Source organism: Capra hircus, chromosome 2 (assembly GCF_001704415.2).
Source record: "Capra hircus breed San Clemente chromosome 2, ASM170441v1, whole genome shotgun sequence".
Classification (NCBI taxonomy): Eukaryota; Metazoa; Chordata; class Mammalia; order Artiodactyla; family Bovidae; genus Capra; species Capra hircus.
In genome coordinates this window covers 73791403-73809740 of record NC_030809.1, presented here as the reverse complement: position 1 = coordinate 73809740, position 18338 = coordinate 73791403, and the positions used below count along the sequence as shown (strand labels likewise).

General features: G+C 41.6%; 1 protein-coding gene and 1 pseudogene across 7 annotated transcripts in view; both read right to left on the bottom strand.

Moving 5' to 3' along the window:
* Positions 1 to 3927, bottom strand: part of ACMSD (aminocarboxymuconate semialdehyde decarboxylase) — a 63190-nt gene extending 59263 nt beyond the window's left edge. For 3 of the 6 annotated variants that reach the window (XM_013969992.2, XM_013969999.2, XM_013969997.2), the window contains exon 1: positions 3702 to 3927. In XM_013969992.2, coding sequence (XP_013825446.2) covers positions 3702 to 3720 — 19 coding nt within the window. In that variant the 5' untranslated portion in view covers positions 3721 to 3927. The remainder of the gene's footprint in view (positions 1 to 3701) is intronic. The other 3 variants (XM_013969990.2, XM_013970003.2, XM_005676200.3) reach the window with 3 other exon arrangements.
* On the bottom strand, positions 17320 to 18038 carry LOC108633422 (annotated as a pseudogene). The gene has a single exon (XR_001917064.1). The product of XR_001917064.1 is annotated as a ferritin light chain pseudogene (transcript).

The following is an 18338-nucleotide window of genomic DNA, read 5'->3' as shown; positions in this document are numbered from 1 at the left end:
TGACTAATGAATTCCCGGGTGATGATCTCTATTTTCTCAGAGGAGATATTTAAAAGTCAAGTTTTGTCTGGGATTTTCTCTCCTAAAAACATTACAGTGATTAAGTGCAATTGAATCCTTACTAATGAAAGCAGATGTAAATACGTAATCTTTAAGTAAAAGCCCCCTTAAAATTAAAAGAATCTTTGCAAGCCCTACTGTCAGGCACAGAGTAGGTGGGCAGTAAAGCCTTACTGAAGGAAAAAGCTGAAATCTTATTATCCTTCTTGTTGTTAGGAATAATATCATTGTGCATCAACCCCAAATACCTTTTACACAGGTTTCTTGGGCCAGAGTGTGGTCCCTGATTCATCAGGAACAATTTAATCAAGTGCGCCCTCCTGAATCTGCTCTCTCTCCACCTCGGATTCCACCCACCACCCCCGCCAAGGATCTTAACTCTAACTCTGACTACACTCATTATTAGAAAGTGAAAATGAAAAAAGTTCTCAAATCCTAGTCCTTTGTAATCATTGGTTAATCGTCAAGCCAAGCGTTTGATTCTGCTTTTCTATTTCTTCACTGACTAAGGAGGTCAAGGTATTTGAAGCGTGTCTATTAATATTTAACAAGAAAAGGCAGATTTGAAAAGAGATATCCATTCTTCCAGAGGGGCTTCATCTTCTAAAATGAAACTAGGGCTGGCTTATTTTTTTCATTCTTTATTGGAAAGCTTGAAAAAATGCTAAGGAAAGATCAGAGACTGATGCTCTGAAATAACATTTTACCTACAAGAGACTATTTGAAGACAAAGGAAAATCTGCTAGAACTGTTGAACTCTATGAACACCAAGGCATATCTGCTATTCACTCATGTCACTTTAATATTCATATAGACTGATGATATAGTTGATCATATAGACTGGGAATAGGGAGAGAGAAGGATCCCAGGATGATTTAGATGTATTGATCTCACTCTTCCCGGTTCGAAAATACAGAATCTGTTTTCTGCAAATTGTTTCATGACTAACTTGCCTACATTCCAATGGAAATGCCTACCACATAACAGATCACCTGTTGTGAGGAAGCCCTCAATGGTTTACATGGGTGTGGTGAATTGGGAAGGGGACTGCTGTCAAGGGTGGCCTTGGGGGCTGGGGCGCAGAGGGAAGGAAGCAGGGACATCCCACCCAGCAGTAATGCAGTCCTGGACCAGCTCTCTGAGGGTGGGTGGGTGTGGACAAAGAGCTCTGGAATGGCCGCCACAGCCCCATGAAGCTCTGGAATTCTAGGCTCATTTCTGAGTCTTAGTGACTTCATCTGTCCAGCCAGGCTAATGATAGAAATCCTATCTGCAATTCACAAGATGTTATGTGAATCTAATTACATGTCTCTGTTGCTCTCTGGAAGTGTAAGAGTATTATGATTATTATTACTACCACCACCATCATCATCACGTATGTCAATTATCAAAACAAGAAGAGATTCACAGAGGACAGACTTGTAGTTGCCAAAGCAGGGGGGTGGGGGGAGGTAGGGAAGGGAAGAATTGGGAGTTTGGGATTAGCAGATATAATCTGTCATATACAGGATGGATAAACAACAAGGTCCTACTGTATAGCTCAGGGAACTATATTCAGTATCCTGTGATAGACTATAATGGAAAAGAATATGAAAAAGCATATATATGTATAACTGAGTCACTGTACTGTATAGAAGAGATTAATGTAACTTTGTAAATCAACTGTACTTCAGTAACTTTTAAAAAAGTGCATCAGTTATCTGCTTGCAGGATGTAAGACTGCTAGATAAAATCCTAGTTTATGGGTATAGAACGCCCCTCCCCTCTTCTGAGGCATAACTGGAAGATAGGAAGGCATAACATCAAGAGACAGTGGAACCTGTGTGTGGGGAGCCTACAGCGCATGCATTTGTGCTTATAGCCTCTTCATGCTCTGCGTCCTCGCGCTTCTGGAGCAGCTTTGGCGGTGCCTTCAGGGCCTGGCATTAGGTGGGACACCTAGATATTTGCAGCTCTTGGTGACCAGTTCTCTGCTGAAACTGGAGGCAGTCTTCTGGTGGGAGGCAGGTCATGGGAGGTGGGGTTATGACATGGGATACCAGGTAGGAAGTTTTCTCCCCTCAGCAAGAAGAGGTACCCTTTTAGGCTACTAACGATTGATCATCACTAACATTGTGAACAATGTCTACACTTTAATAATAAAATATAACGAGGACAACAGCATTCAGAACATCAAGTTCCCATGTAGGCACTTAGGCTCCTTTTGGAGGGGTTAGTTCAATAGGGTGGAGAAGGCAATGGCAACCCACTCCAGTGTTCTTGCCTGGAGAATCCCAGGGACGAGGGAGCCTGGTGGGCTGCCGTCTATGGGGTCGCACAGAGTCGGACACGACTGAAGCGACTTAGCAGCAGCAGCAGCAGCAGTTCAATAGGGTTATTGTTTAGTCACTAAGTCATGTCCAACTCTTTTGCAACCCCATGGACTGCAGCCCTCCAGGCTCCTCTGTCCATGGGAGATCCCAGGTGAGAATACTAGAGTGGGTTGCCATCTCCTTCTCCAGAGGATCTTCCCGACCCAGGCATTGAAACTGCACTGGCAGGCAAGTTCTTTATCGCTGAGCCAATAGGGTTAGTTCTTACCATTAACTGTAATAGGAAAACCTTTCAAAGATGATTTAGCATCACTTGTGATTTTTGATCTATAACGTCCACTATCCATCTTACCTAAAATACCAATGGACAAAGAAACACTTAAAATGACCATTCTCCCAGGAGACAACTATGAGAAGAAAAGAGTTTCTTCTGTCTGCACAATGAAACAGTGAAACCACATTTTAATTAGAGTTTGGGTTCATTCACTTTTCCTCACTTGGGATAAAAATAGGTGGAACATTATGAGTCATCTAAAAGTACTAGAGAAGGCTGAATGGGTAAAATCTGATACTTAGCCTGAGTAAAACTCAAACCAATTTTAAATTTCTTTCGTGTTCTCCACTTTCTTTTTTAGTATTCATTTAGAAGTTTTTAATGGCAAAAGGAAATTGCCATCTTTTGAGAAACACAGAGAAAAGTCTTGAGAGACATTCATTGTGCAGAGGTTTCATGTCATTTCCGCTAGTTTTTTTTTTTTTATGCTCCTACTCTCTAGTTCATAACAAGAATTTACAGCTTAAAGATCAAAAAGGGAAGGTTTTAGACAGTGTTTTAAAATAGATTAAAAAAATTCTACAAAGCTATCATTTGGTGCTTCCAAAACTTATTTTCAACATCTTGGAAAGGAAATATGTTTTAGAAGTCCTGGGAACCTATCACATTTAGTTTTTAATAGTCTCCTACTTGAAACTGTAACTTTAAATTCTGTAAGTGCCACCTATCTTTCTAGCAGCTGAATAAGTGACTTAAATGGAAGTAAAACTGCTTGACTTATATTGTCCAGAAGTTTTAAAGAATGCTTCATTTGAGGGGAAAAGGGATTTTTAAAGAATATTTACTTTTAAAATCAAGTTTCTTTCAAAGTAAATATGAAATCTAAAAAACTAGGAAATCAGAGCTACCAAATAACTTAAAAACTTCCTGAAGCAGAGAAATTTAACATCTAATTCCCAAAAGAAGACATCATTCTGTAATAGAGGCATTGAGAAACCCTAGAAATAATTCTAGGAGAAGCTTTAGAAATAATTCAGCAAATTAATCACCATTACCTTTTTTAGGTCTGGCCATTCTCTTGGTAGAATATGAGTGTGGATGTCAATCTTCATTGCCACAGGATCAGAGGAGATGCATATAAATAAAGAAGTTTTGATATGAAGAGGTCTTCATGAAAACCATCGAGTTAATTGATTTAGTTGGTCTCTTTACGGCTGCCACACCACTCAGTATGCCTGCTTAACTGGTCTAGAGCCACTGGAACTGCCTTCTTAAAGTCCACAGCTCTGTTTGTTTGTCTACTTGGCTTTGGGTCAACAACTCTTTGGTAATCAGGACTCAGGGCACAAAATTTGAAAAAAAAAAAACAAAAAAAACCAAACTACTAAAGCCTCTGAGGTCAAACATACTTGCAGGCTGCTTTTGAGTACAGGAGGTCTAAAACTGACTAATCTTTGTTTTTAAATATCTTAATTTTTATAACGATATACATATTTAGAAATCAAGTATCAGAAGGCTTTTAAAGAAAACTAATAGATCCCTGACTCATGTGTTCTTATTCTTGGTTTAATTCCTTAGAAGAAACCAAGTAATGCTTTTGCTTTTTGTACCATAGTTACCTCCAGGTCTTTAAATCATACTTAGCAATTGGCTTGTTCATGATAATCTAGGATGTCGAAAAGTTGTGGAGGAAGTTTCATCTTTACTTTTTTTTAATACTTGATTAGTCAATATTGATATATTTTTATTAACTAAAATCCATAGTTTACATTAGGGTCCAGCCCTTGAGTTGTGTATTATGTGGGTTTTTGTTTAGCTTTTTATATTTTATTGGAGTATAGCCAATATAATTTACTTTTAAATCATAGAAAGAACTTCATACTTTGTATATGTAGTTTCCTCCATTGCTTTTTTTTTTTTTAATTTATTTGGTCGCACCTTGTAGCATGTGGGATATTAGTTCCCCAACCAGGGATCAAACCCATGTCCTCTGCATTGGAAGACGGAGTCTTAACCACTGGACCACCAGAGAAGTCCTCTTTTATTTATTCATTCATTCATTTAACAAATTTTTATTGAGAACTACTGTGTGCTGAGGATATAAGGCTGTATGAGAGTTAGAATGATACATACATTGTTATAGGTACTTGTACAGAGTATAAGTGTTGGGAGAAATAGAGGGTTGTCAGAGCAGTTTGGGGAGGGCTTCCACTTCTCTTTCCTTGATTTGACTCTGCCAATCAAAGAGATCAAGCTCAAGGAGAAGCAGAAATGCCAGTTTAGGAAGGAGTAGAAAAGACCATGTGTTTACTTTCAGGAAGAGAAGGCAAATCTTTCAATAAGGATTGAAGAGATTATTAATATATTGTACTGGACATTTTCACTTCTTCACCTAAGGATGGGTTTGCAATTTAAAGTGGCTTTAGGAATTTTTATTAGCTAAAAATGAGTGGGAATGTCAAGGAGACTGCCTAGGTTTTCATCCAGGGGGAGGAGAAAGACTATCTTTACCAAGCAGTAGTCTTTCCCAAGCAGAAGGGAACGTAAGAGATTTAAAATATTGCGTGTGCAATACATCCAGTGAGTCCTGTCAGCATACATGTAACAGAAGGAAAGAACAACGCATTTTTAAAAAATTAATTAATTAATTAATTTTTGGCTGCACTGGGTCTTTGTTGCTGTACCCGGGCTTTCTGTGGTTGTGGCAGGGGCTACTCTTCATTGCAATGAGGGCTATTCTTTCTTGCAGTGAGCAGGCTTCTCTTGTTGTGGAGCATGGGCTTTGGGCACTCCGGCTTAGTAGTTGTGGCACATGGGCTTAGTTGCTCAAGGCATGTAGGATCTTCCCAGACCAGGGATCGAACCTATATCCCCTGCATTGCAAGGTGGATTCTTAACCACTGGGCCTCCAGGGGTTCAGAAAAGAGCAATGCTTTTACTTCTGCTCATAAAGACAAGCAAACATTTTGGCTTAAAAGGGCAGGAGGTCGCAGTGTCCTCATGAACTAAAGAAAGTACTCTTTCAGTTTCTACTATAACACTAAGGAAAAAAAGCAAAAGGAAAATTGTATAACATCTCATCTCACATCTAGAAAATGAATTATGAATCAGATGAGCTTTATACTGGCATTACTTTGTGGAAGAAGGCAAGAGATCCTTAAATTATTCAGTAGTTTCATTGTCTAAAAATAAAATATGGCTTAGACCAAGTCTGAGTAGTTGCTTTCTCCTGGCCTTAATCTTATGGCTATGAATCAGCTCAAATAATTACCAAGGTTCAGTTCCTGACTCTACTGATTTTTAGCCAGATATCACTGGGGAAATTTACTTAGTCTCTCCGTAGATGCTTTTGAAATGTGGTGCTGGAGAAGACCCTTGAGAGCCGTTGGACCGCAAGGAGATCAAATCAGTCAATCCTAAAGGAAGTCAACCCTGAATATACATGACAAAGACTGATACTGAAACTGAAGCTCCAATACTTTGGCCAGATGCAAAGAGCTGGCTCATTGGAAAAGACCCTGATGCTGGGAATTATTGAGGGCAGAAGGAGAAGGGGGTAACAGAACATAAGATGATTGGATGGCATCACTGACTCAGTGGACATGAGTTTGAGCAAGCTCTGGGAGATAATGAAGGACAGGGAAGCCTGGTGTGCTGCAGGCCATGGGGCTACAAAGAGTTGGACACGACTTAGTGACTATAGAAGAACTGATTCATAAAGTTGTGTTAAGCATTAACGTGAATAATACAAAACTGTCAGCTATGAATTAGATGATGACATGTAATCCAATTATTTCTTAATCCACCATATGCAGAATGACAGGAAGTCTGATGGTGGATTATATAAGAACCCTGGGTTAATGTGATGCAGGACTGTGGGGTGGAAATACCCTCTCTGTGGTGGTCCTGATTGTATATCTCCTTGGCCAGGCCTGTGATCCACTTGAAGTTAGGCAGCTCCACTGGTAGAAAAGGACTTCTCCTGGAAGCTCCCACTCCAAATTAGAATTCTTCTTTCTTCCTGTACTAGCTCTTCTTTGTGTTTCCTCTCTCCGTGGATGACACTGTCCAAACCGAATTTCTCCCTCTTTGCCTCTCTCTTTCTCTTCCCCACAATCAATAAGGCTTCAACTCTTTTTATTCTAACCCCATGGGTCTCCCAATCTTGTTCCTTCCTCTCCAGTGTCACTTTCAAGCCCTCATCGTCTCTCTCCAGGACAGTTTAATCGTCTACTAATGGTCTCTGACTCCGGTCTTGGCCCGCTGTAATCCATCCCCGGGACTCTTGGCCAGTGTGATCTCTCTAAAGTTCTATGTGATCTCATTTCCTTCCAGCTGAATGTTTTCCATGGTTTCTCACTCTAAGTTCAAGTGTGCATGGAAGCAAGGTCCCATATCTACTTTTTACCTCTTTTGTGCCTGTACTGTGCCACTGCTCTCTGTGCCCTAGGCTTAGGGAGCACTTTATGCCTCCCCAGATGGAATGCATTTCCATTTTTGTCTTTACGTATGGCTTCTCTGGCGGTCACTGAACATTTAGCTTAAACACCACTCCTCTATGAAGCCTCTCCAGACTACTCCAATCCACAAGTGGTAAAGGAGGGCTACCCACTCCTGGAAGACTTAGTTAGTTGAGGGAGTGAGTGAATAGAAATGACCCCAATAAAGCTGTGGCTGTTTTAAAGTTCATCTTCAAGGGTAACAGAATCCCTTTCTGCTATCTTTTACCCAGCCTCTTGCTTCTGGCACCCAGAGACATTTTTACCTCTTTTTCTTTCTTATCAATATTTGCTATTTGAAGAGGATCTGGCTTCAGTCTTTTGCACTTGAGTTTGAATTTGTCTACATTGTGGAACTGTTGAATTAATGAATTTTTGAGAAAATACCATAGGGTCAGGGACCATGTTTGTCTTTTCTGTTACAACCTCAGTGAAAAGCAACTGAGTAGGTGATGTGATGATTAATTTTATGTGTCAGATTGGCCACAGTGCCCAAATATTTGATTGAACACTTTTTTTAGAAGTTTCTTTGAATGTTTTGTGGGTTTTGTTTCATTTTTTTTTTTCGGATGGGATTAACATTTGAATCAATAGCCTTGAGTAAAGCAGAGTACCCTCTATAATGGGGGTGGGCCCTTCCAATCATTTGAAGGCCTTAATATAAAAAGACTGACAACCCTGGATGAGGAGGAAATTCCACCAGTAGATGGTTTTCATACTTGAACTGCAGCTCTCTTTATTGGCTCTCTAACCTATTGGCCTACTCTGCAGATTTTGGATTTGCTAGCCTCCACAATTACATGAAGTTAATTCCTTAAAATAAATCTCTCTATATATATACATACACACACATCTTGTTGGTTCTGTTTCTTTGGAGAAACCTCAAAAAATACAGTGTTTTATAGGTGTCTCAGTAAATATTTGATTAACTAATTCATCATTAATTAAATACACATGAATAGGTACATAAGATGTATTTTTCTGGAACGTTACTGTCTGAGCCTCACGTTATGAGTATGAACTGTTATGTGAAAGGTTTCAGCCTTTATTCAATAACATGCAGCAACAGATATCATTTCCAGTATTTCTGTGAATTCTCTGGCACTTTTTATTTTTGGAAAATGAAGGTATTCAAGGGTAAAAACAGAAGCCAACTCTTGGATTTTGAGCTTTTTCTTTAAATTATAGTTGATTTAAAATGTTGTGTTAATTTCTGCTGTATAGCAAAGTGATTCAGATATGCATATATATATATATTCTTTTTATAAACATTCTTTTCCATTATGGTATATCATAGGATATTGATTATGGTTCTCTGTGCTATACAGTAGGACTTTGTTGTTTATCCATCCTATGTAGAATCTTACATCTATTAACCCCAACCTCCCACCCTGTCCTTCCCCCAACCCTCTCCTCCTTGGCAACCACCAGTCTGTTCTTTGTGTATGTGGTTTTGAGTTTTAAAAGCTTCAGCCTCAATGGTTGACTTTGAACCATAGACTTAGGAAGATCTGGGGTTGAGATGAAATTTTCACCCACCTCTGATTTAATAAAGACCTCCTCCCCGAGAAATAAAGACCTCCCAGAGCAGGCAGAGGGGAATCAGAGAAGGAGAAGGGAGTGTATTGATACTGTGGGTCCCTGAGGAGATCATCCCTTTGCCCTGCCTCCCATGGCCAAGCCTGGGAGTGGGATAGGAGGAGAAATCTCAGATCGGTTGTGAGATCTTGATCTGGTAGGAGAGGGGATTCCCAGGCACTGCTTGGGAAGGCGGCAAGAAATTGTGGTAGAAGGTTGTAGCTGAGCAGAGAAGGCGTTATATAGGTAAGCAGAGTGCCTGAGGCTCCGTAAAGCAAGAGAGTTGCAGATTGAACCAAAGAGGAGGGTGGAAGTAGCTGAAAGCAAGCCAGTCTTGAAGGGGCTCTGGGGGAGGGAGGTGATGAGTCAGCAGGCGCCTGTGTGTGCTGACGATGGAACATGTTTCAATATACATCAGCATGAACAGTGACCCAAATGAAATACCACTGAAACTGAGTTTCCCTGCTGAGTTTATAATTAACCTCTCTATCCAAAACTTTACTCTCCTGCTTATCCTGTGCCTGTTCCCTTCAGGATTGAACAGTATCAAAGAGAAGGGGAGACTGAAACCTAGTAGGACTCTGTGGGGCACTCCCCGTTACAAAAGCCCCTTTTGTGTCCCCTGTTTCTTGTAGAAAAAGACTTTGGCTTCCTAGGCCACCCCTGAGTTCCAAAGAGTCATTTGGATCACTCTTTATGCTAGTGTATATTGATACACATTCCTTCCATCATCAGTGCACACAGGTGCTTGCTGATCACAAACACATAGAACCCAGATTGGTTGGAACCAGAAAGTGACTAAAACACTTTAATGATTAAAACATTGCCCTGTCACCTCACCACCAATCAGTCAGAAGAAAGTCAACCCTGATCCTTACTTTTGCTCTTAACAACTCTTCCCTGGGACTTCCCTGGTGGTCCAGTGGTTAGGACACCCATGTTTCCACTGCAGGGGCACAGGTTTGGTCCCTGGTCGGGGAACTAAGATCCTGCATGCCCCGCAGTGTGGCTGACAACAGATTCTTCCCTGAAAGCCTTCAGGGAGTTCGGGTCTTTTCAGTATTAGCTGCCCATTTTCTTTGCTTGGTGTCCTACAGTAAACTCTGTACTTTCCTTTGCCCAAACCCAGTATCAGTACATTGGCTCTTCTGCCTGGCAGGTGAGCAGACCCAAGTTTGGTTTGGTAATACCTCTTCTGCCTGCTAATGCCTTGGGCAACAAAAGAGAGTAAGGAGAGCCTGGGGTAATGGTTTAGAGCATGGACTATAGCATGCTGCTGCTGCTGCTGCTGCTAAGTCACTTCAGTCGTGTCCGACTCTGTGCGACCCCATAGACGGCAGCCCACCAGGCTCCCCTGTCCCTGGGATTTTCCAGGCAAGAACACTGGAGTGGGTTGCCATTTCCTTCTCCAATGCATGAAATTGAAAAGTGAAAGAGAAGTCGCTCAGTCATGTCCGTCTCTTTCTCAACCCCATGGACTGCAGCCTACCAGGCTCCTCTGTCCATGGGATTTTCCAGGCAAGAGTACTGGAGTGAGGTGCCATCACCTTCTCCAAGCACCACCTGGGAAGCCCATAAATCAACTATTATAAAAATCTTTTAAAATAATTTAAAAAGATTTTTAAAAAGCATTAGAGGGAATTCCTTGGTGGTCCAGTGGTCAGGACTCTGAGCTTCTACTGCTAGGGGCTCAGATTCAGTTTCTAGTCTGAGAACAGATTCCACAAGCCGTGTGGCATGGCCAAAAAAAAAAAAAGGCATTAGATCAAATAAAGATACTCCTCAAGGTGAAAAAATATAAATGCACAAAGTGGTTCTATTAGAGTAGTGAAATTCTGAATTGTTTTTTCAATTTCTGTATTTTCAAAATATCTCATAATGAAGTTATAATACTCTAATCATTGGAAAGGTTTATAAAAATATATTTTAAAGGAATTTATAATGTGGTCTCAAAAGTCACTATAACTAATGTCATCTTTTTCTGTGAATCACAGTGTTTTGTCCTATCTAGGGAATTTTATCATAGGTTACCTAATATTTTCATCTCACTTTGATAACCTTAGCATGTAGCTTACCTGTTTCCTTAAACGATTGAGTCAGTAATCCCACAGTGCTGTATGTTCTACTCCAGTTGCCCCCTGAATTATTTTTTAAAATCAACTGCAGAAACCAAAAATTAAGATTCAATCCAGGATCTCCTCTGATTACATTAGCTTTTGCCAAATCAGTGTAACCTAGTAAGATTCTACATTCATGGAGAGCTATGTCTCACGGAAGTCAGGAAAAATGACTGGCTCACTCTAAATCAGATTTATTGAGTGTCAACCTAAAATCTAGTGGTACACTTGGATTTTATTCTTTTTTTCCCCCCCACTGTGACTTTGACTCAGAGATCAGCTCTCCTCTCTCTCTTCATTCACAATTGTCATAATTGATGCCTAATTCAGAAATGAGGTGGTAGGCATTTCCATAATGGGAGACTATGTGTTATTCACTCATAAAGTCAATGCTACGGCTGTCAGTCACTGCTTTCACAGTGCTATGGAGGGGAAAAGCAGAAGTGAATGAATGTGAAATCCATCATCTAAAGTATATTTGAAAAAGAAGAATTCCATTCTACACTTACTCAGAGCTCTAATGATAGAAAATAATAACTTTTATCCCACGAGGTTGAGGATGGATTGAGAAAGACCAGAGATTCTCAATCTTAATTCCCAAGTGGTAATCACTAGGGGAACTTTAAAAATGTTGCTCTGCCTCCCTCCAGCCACTGCCCTTGTCCCTGGTTTCCCTGTCCAGGGAGGTCTAGTTAAATTTGAATTTATAATGTTTATAGTATAAGTATTTCTCAAATATTGCATGGGGCATACTTATACTAAAAAATTCATTATTTATCTGAAATTCAAATTTAGCTGTACACTCTGTCTTCTTCCTTGATAAAGCTTCCATACAAATACCCTTCCTCCCAAATCCCCAAACAAGATTCAGAAGTGAAAGGTCTGGTGCACCAAGATTCGGAAACACTGGGCTAATAAACCTTAAAAGGTTTAAGCTGTAAAACTCTGGAAGCTGACCGTTGGCAGAAGGCAAACTAAAATAGGAAAGAGGAAGATGGGAAATGATTGTTAAGACAGCTCCGTAGAATCCATCACAACTTCTTTGAAGTCTTCTGTTTTGTTGTCCTATATTCTATATTGGTTATAATTTACTGAGGAGGACATTCATGCTACACATACAGGCCCTTCTGGATTACTATACCCTTGACTGATGCTGAGTGGGGAGTTCTAGGTGTTTATGTAGGCATGTGTAGCCATGCTCTGTGTCACTGATCATTTCTGCCCCCTCCAACTGTGTCCTCTGGCAACAAGGCTGGCTGAACCTGGAGGAGACACATGGCCCAAGACAATCAGTTTATGGTCTGGACAGTGGCCTGTAAAGTATTGTGGTATAAGAGTTCTGCCCAGTAGATTGGTGGTGATTCAGTTGGACCAGACAGATTCTCTCTTGTGTTTTATTTCTGTACACAGAGAGCCAGATAATGGAAGGAAGCAGAATCAAATGGGATAAGGTTGGGTCAGTGGTGCTGACTTCAGTGAACGTTAGAATAATTTATAGGGCTAATTGGGCTAGCTTCTGCTGCAGTAACGAACAAGCCCCAGATCTCCATGGTTGAAGGAAACAGGTTTATTTCTTGTTTGGGCCACGTGTTTGTTGTAGGTTGTCTAGGTGCTCAGTTTCCAATGTCAATGTCAGCTTCCTCACTCTGAGACTCAGCCTGATGGAGCAGCCACTGTCTGGGACATCCTGGCCATGATCACAGCAGAGGACACAGGGAGTGCGTGGTGAAGCACATCCTGACTCTTAAAGTTACCCCTGGAGCTGACATGTGTCACTTCTACTCAACTGCGCTGGCCAAAGAGAATCATATGGCCCCACATAACTTCTAGTGGGCTGGTAAACACAATCTTATTTTCTTAGAAGGAAGAGAACTAGAAGATTTGCAAACTGCTTTAATTTTCAACCAATGGCTGGAACCAAAAAAATACACACAGAAAGAGGCTAGCATGCAGAGGGCATGAAATCATCAGAGCCAGGGACTGAGGAAAACCCTGGCTGGTCAGTTGGTAGTGGCAGGGGTGATTAGAGACAAGATGTGGGTATATAGAGTCATATAGTGGTTGATGAGAGTTATTGAAGCTGCTTTTGATCCTAAACCACCTCTAAAATTGTTGCATTATGTTCTGATAACCATGGATGTATTAATATAGATGTTCCCACACATCTATGTGAGAGTCCCAAATGCTTATTCCTACAGACACCTGTAAGCTCATAAAGCCTTCTCCCACAGGGTCTCATCAGATAACCAAGTCACCACCAACAGAATGTGTCCCAGCAATTAAATTAATTTCAACATGACTTCAGTCTGCAACTTGTAGATCTCAAACACTGTGAAGTGGACACGTAGACCAAAATAAAACATCTTAATTTTTAAAAAATAGTTTCATTTATTTATTTGGGGCCGGGCTGGGTCTTTGCTGCTGCATGGGCTTTTCTCTAGTTGTGGCGAGCGGGAGCTCCTCTCCAGTTGTGGTGCATGGGCCTCTCATTGCTGTGGCTTCTCTTGTTTTGAGCACAGGCTCTAGGGCACGTGAGCGTCAGTAGCTGTGGCTCCTGGGCTCTAGAGCACAGGTTCCATAGTTCTGGCACACGGGCTTAATTGCTCTGAGGCCTGTGGGATCTTCGCAGGCCGGATATCAAACCTATTATCTCCTGCGTTTGCAGGCAGATTCGTTACCACTGAGCCTCTGGGGAAGCCCACAAACATCCCAATTTTTCAAAAAATTTTTCATTTTATTTTGCAATAGAGTTGATTAACAATGTTGTGTTAGTTTCAGATGCATGGCAATGATTCAGTTATTCGTATATATGTATCTATTCTTTCAAATTCTTTTCCCATTTAGGTTATTGCTGAGTATCGAGCAGAATTCCCAGTGCTTGTTGGTTATGTAATTTAAATATAGCAGTGTGTACATGTCAATCCCAAACTCCCAATTAATTAAAAAAAAATGTTTTTCCTACATAAAACTCTAATTCTGCCCCAGATCCAGTCTTTGGATTTCTAGTTTTTCCCCCTTCTTTTCCTTTTCTCCCCATTCTGCATTTCAAAATCCCCAAAATCTGATTTAGCAATACAGGGGTGGGGATCTGTGTAAGCAGACCCAGCTGGACTCGTGTGTGGTGTTGGAAGAGAGGAAGGTTTAGAGATCCACTTACGGTAATAATCTGACCCAACAAAACCTTACAACAAACCCCCATTATTTTAGGAAACTGATAGACATCTAGTTCCTTTTACTTACAGAGTCCAAACAAACTGAACTTTCATACTAGGAGTAAATGATTTCCAGTGTGAACAATGTGTGTGCAGGGCTTAACTGTTCTGAAAACGTTAAAAACAAGAAGGAAAGAGGTAAGTTTTCATCATTGCTCACCTGCTCATCTTTTGAAATCGAGCTTAGTCATGTCCAAGACAGCCCCACTGCAGTGAAATTTGGGGTCTACTGAGTCGTTTTCCCACACTGTTTGCTTGTCTTAACACATGAGTTTATCGTGAACCCTGTGATTCTTTTTCCTTACTGCTGTCTCCTGTTCAGTAAATGTCTGATTGGGCTTGAGTTCTGAATTTGGTCCAAGTCCTAGGATCGCTTCTGTGGACACTTCTAGGGCAGGCAGTATTTCTCTGGGGCTCAAGAAAGAGGGCTTCCTTCCCTGGGCTCCATGCTTTAATGGACTTTGCCTCCTGTCTCTCCTCTGGTCTCAGCACCCCTACAGAGTGAGGACTCCCAGAGATCAAGGGGCCATGCCCCGCTGTAGGCCTCCTTCTCACCATTTAGACACAGTCCTGGAATTCCCAAGGGTTCTGAGCTTTCTTCTAGGGTCTGTGTGGGTCTCCTCCTGGGTCTTGGGTAGCACAGATTGTGCCACTGCATGCATACCTCTAGGCCCAAAGTGTGACCAAGGAGTGGCTGTTTGGAGGTGTGTAAATGGAGCCTGGGCATGTGGGCTGGGAGTCTGAGACCAGGAGGGGACCTAGAGGTAAGAAGAGAAAGGGGCATATTTCATGGTCTGGGGACCAGGGCTCTCTGCAGTATCATGATTGGGCACAGAGCCTTTAAGAACCCAAGAATTTTAACTTCAAACTTGACTTTCCACATGGTTCTGAAGGTATATTTGTAAAAGTAGTTTGGATAGAATATATTCCACAGTTTCTTAGGTTGGTTTTCCTTATAAATATTCATAATTATGGCACATAGATCTCCATTTATCTTTTTAATTTTAAAATTATTTATATATGTATTTATTTAGGCTGCACTGTGTCTTAGTTGCAGCACATGGGATCTTTTTTTCCAGAATCCATTTTTTTTTAAATTGCAGCATGTGAGCTCTTAGTTTCAGCATGTGGGATCTAGTTCCCTGACTAGGGATGGAAACTGGGCCCCCTGGGTACCACTGGGAGTGTGGAGTCTTAGCACTGGACCCCCAGGGAAATCCACATAGGTCTCCATTTACATCCTTGCCGTGTGCTAGGTGTGTGCTAAGTCACTTCAGTCATGTCTGACTCTTTGTGACCCCATGGACTGTAGTCTACCAGGCTCCTCTGTCCATGGGATTCTCCAAGCAAGAATACTGGAGTGGATTGCTGTGCCCTGCTGCAGGAGATCTTCCGACTCAGGGATCAAACTTGAGTCTCTTTGTCTCCTCCATTAGCAGGTGGGTTCTTTAATACTAGCGCCACCTGGGAATTCCCTTGCCCCAGACCGTGTAAATGTTAGAGACTGATCTGGAGGGCAGGTGGAGAACTCAGGAGGTCAGGATTCAGATTGTGGCCTGGGGCAGTAAGGAAGCACCTGTCAATATAATTCTGTGGTGCAAATACTGATGAATCTGCTTTGACTATCAAATTTTACAGATTTAAGAAACAATGAGTTGTCCCCAAATCAGGTTCTCCAAAGCCTCGCAAAAGAGCTTGGCAGAAAAAGGGTAAATACTTATATTTCACTTAGCAAATCTGTCTCTCACTTTAATCTGTCAACAATTTGTGTACAACAAGCTATGTTGTCATATTGAGAGCACTAGTGCTAGAATTAAAAAACGTGGTTTGTAGACACTGCAGCCTGGTGGCCAAAAGTGTGGGCTTTGGAATCAGAGAGATACAAGCTGGGACGTCAACTCTTCTGCTTACAAGCTGAGTGACCTCAAGCAAGTATCAACCTCTCTGAGCTTCAGTTTCTCCATCTATAAATAGAATAAGGCTCCCTGCCTGACATGGGTATAGTTAGGATTTAATAAGACACACCTGAAAGTGCCTGGTGCGTAAGGGGTAACTGGTGCCACTGTGTTTTTGTTGCTTTTATTGTAATAATTGATTGTACAACCTTCTACCAGCTAGTTATTTAAACTCACTTCAAAAGTAATTAGAAAAACATAGGATAGCACATTCACATAGTTAAAACCAGATATGAAAAAAATATATATATTGAAAAAAATTTTCCCCCACCCCTCTCCCCATCCATTCCTCATTTCACACAGCCTTATCTTCTGTGTTAGTTGTGGGTGTGTCCTTCCAGTATTTTATTCAAAAATAAGCAAATAAAAATAATATATTCTTATTTTCTCCCTTTTCATACACAAAAGGTAGCACACTATATTTTTTTTTCACTTAGCAGTGTATCTTAGAGATCTTTCCATATCAGTATGTAGAGAGCTTCCTCATTCTTTTCTATAGCTTCATACTATTCTACTGTGAAGTTTATTTCCTTACTCCCCTCAGTTCAGTTCAGTCGCTTGGTCATATCTGACTCTTTACAACCCCATGGACTGGAATACACCAGGCCTCCCTGTCCATTACCAACTCCCGGAGTTTACTCAGACTCAGGTCCATGAGTCAGTGATGCCATCCAACCATTTCATCCTCTGTCGTCCCCTTCTCCTCCCTCCTTCAATCTTTTCCAGCATCAGGGTCTTTTCCAATGAGTCAGCTCTTTGTATCAGGTGGCCAAAGTATTGGAGTTTCAGCTTCAGCATCAGTCCTTCCAATGAATATTCAGGACTGATTTCCTTTAGGATGGACTGGTTGGATCTCCTTGCAGTCCAAGGGACTCTCAAGAGTCTTCTCCAACACCACAGTTCAAAAGCGTCAATTCTTCGGTGCTCAGCTTTCTTTATAGTCCAACTCTCACATCCATACATGACTACTTGGAAAAAAAAATAGCTTTGACAAGACGGACCTTTGTTGGCAAAGTAATGTCTCTGCTTTTTAAGGAGATAGATAAGGTTGCAGGAGGCAGATAAGGTGGTCTGGGATTCCCATCTCTTTAAGAATTTCCCACAGTTTGTTGTGATCCACACAATCAAAGGCTTTGGCATAGTCAATAAAGCAGAAATAGATGTTTTTCTTGAACTCTCTTGCTTTTTTGATGATCCAACGGATGTTGGCAATTTGATCTCTGGTTCCTATGCCTTTTTACTCCCCTAGAGATAAACAACTGGATTGTTTATTTTTATTTTTTATTTATTTTTTTATTTTTTTTATGCTGCAAAAAGTTTTATTGTTTCCATTTGGTCCAAGGCTTGAGAGAGGGCTCCAGGGTGTTAAAAAGCTGCCTAGTGGCTGCAGAGAGGGGCTTCAGGCAGCCCTGATGTTAGGTGGGTTCTTCAATGGCCACTGGTCTCCAGAAGCTCCTAGTCATGCTTGAGGGTAAGCCTTTCGAAGAGATACTCGCCCAACCCAGCCTGGGGACCAGCCAGCCTACGGAGGTTGGTCAGGTGTTCACCTATCTTCTTGATGAGTTTCACTTCCTCATCTAGGAAGTCACAGATGTGGGGGTCTCCGCGGGCAGAAGCCAGGCCATGCAGATCCAGCAGGGCTTGATTCAGGTTCTTCTCTAGGAGAAGGGCTGCTTCCATAGCGTCCTGGGTTTTACCCCACTTATCTTGAGATGGCTTCTGCACGTCCAGGAAGAGGGCACCGCCGCCACGCTGGTTTTGCAGTTTCAAGAGACGCTCCGCGCCCTCGTGCTTCTCCTTGACCAATTCGCGAAAAAAGTGACCCACTCCTTCCAGGGCCACATCGTCGCGGTCGAAATAGAAGCCCAGAGAGAGGTAGGTGTAGGAGGCCCGCAGTTGCATGTTAACCAGGCGGTTGACGGCAGCCTCCACCTCGGTAGAATAATTCTGACGAATCTGGGAGCTCATGATTGGTCGGTAATAATAAGGAGTTAAAAAATGGTGGCTGGTCCCCGTGATCGCGGACAGCTGAGTGGGTGACTCCGGAGGTTGCGACTGGAAAAAAGGTTGGAGGATGGTTGGAGGCTGGAGCAAGGGGCGTCCCTGGGTCTGTTCCGTCCAAGCACTGTTGAAGCAAGAGACAGATCCGCGGGGCCGCCGAGCGCACTTCCGGATTGTTTCTTTTTAAAAGCAATCTTACTGAAGTGTAGTTGATTTATAGTGTTAGTTTATGGTGTATAATAAAGTGATTCAGCTATGTATATATGCTTTTTCATATTCTTTTCCATTATAGATTACTGCAAGATATTAAACATAGTTCCCTGTGCTCTA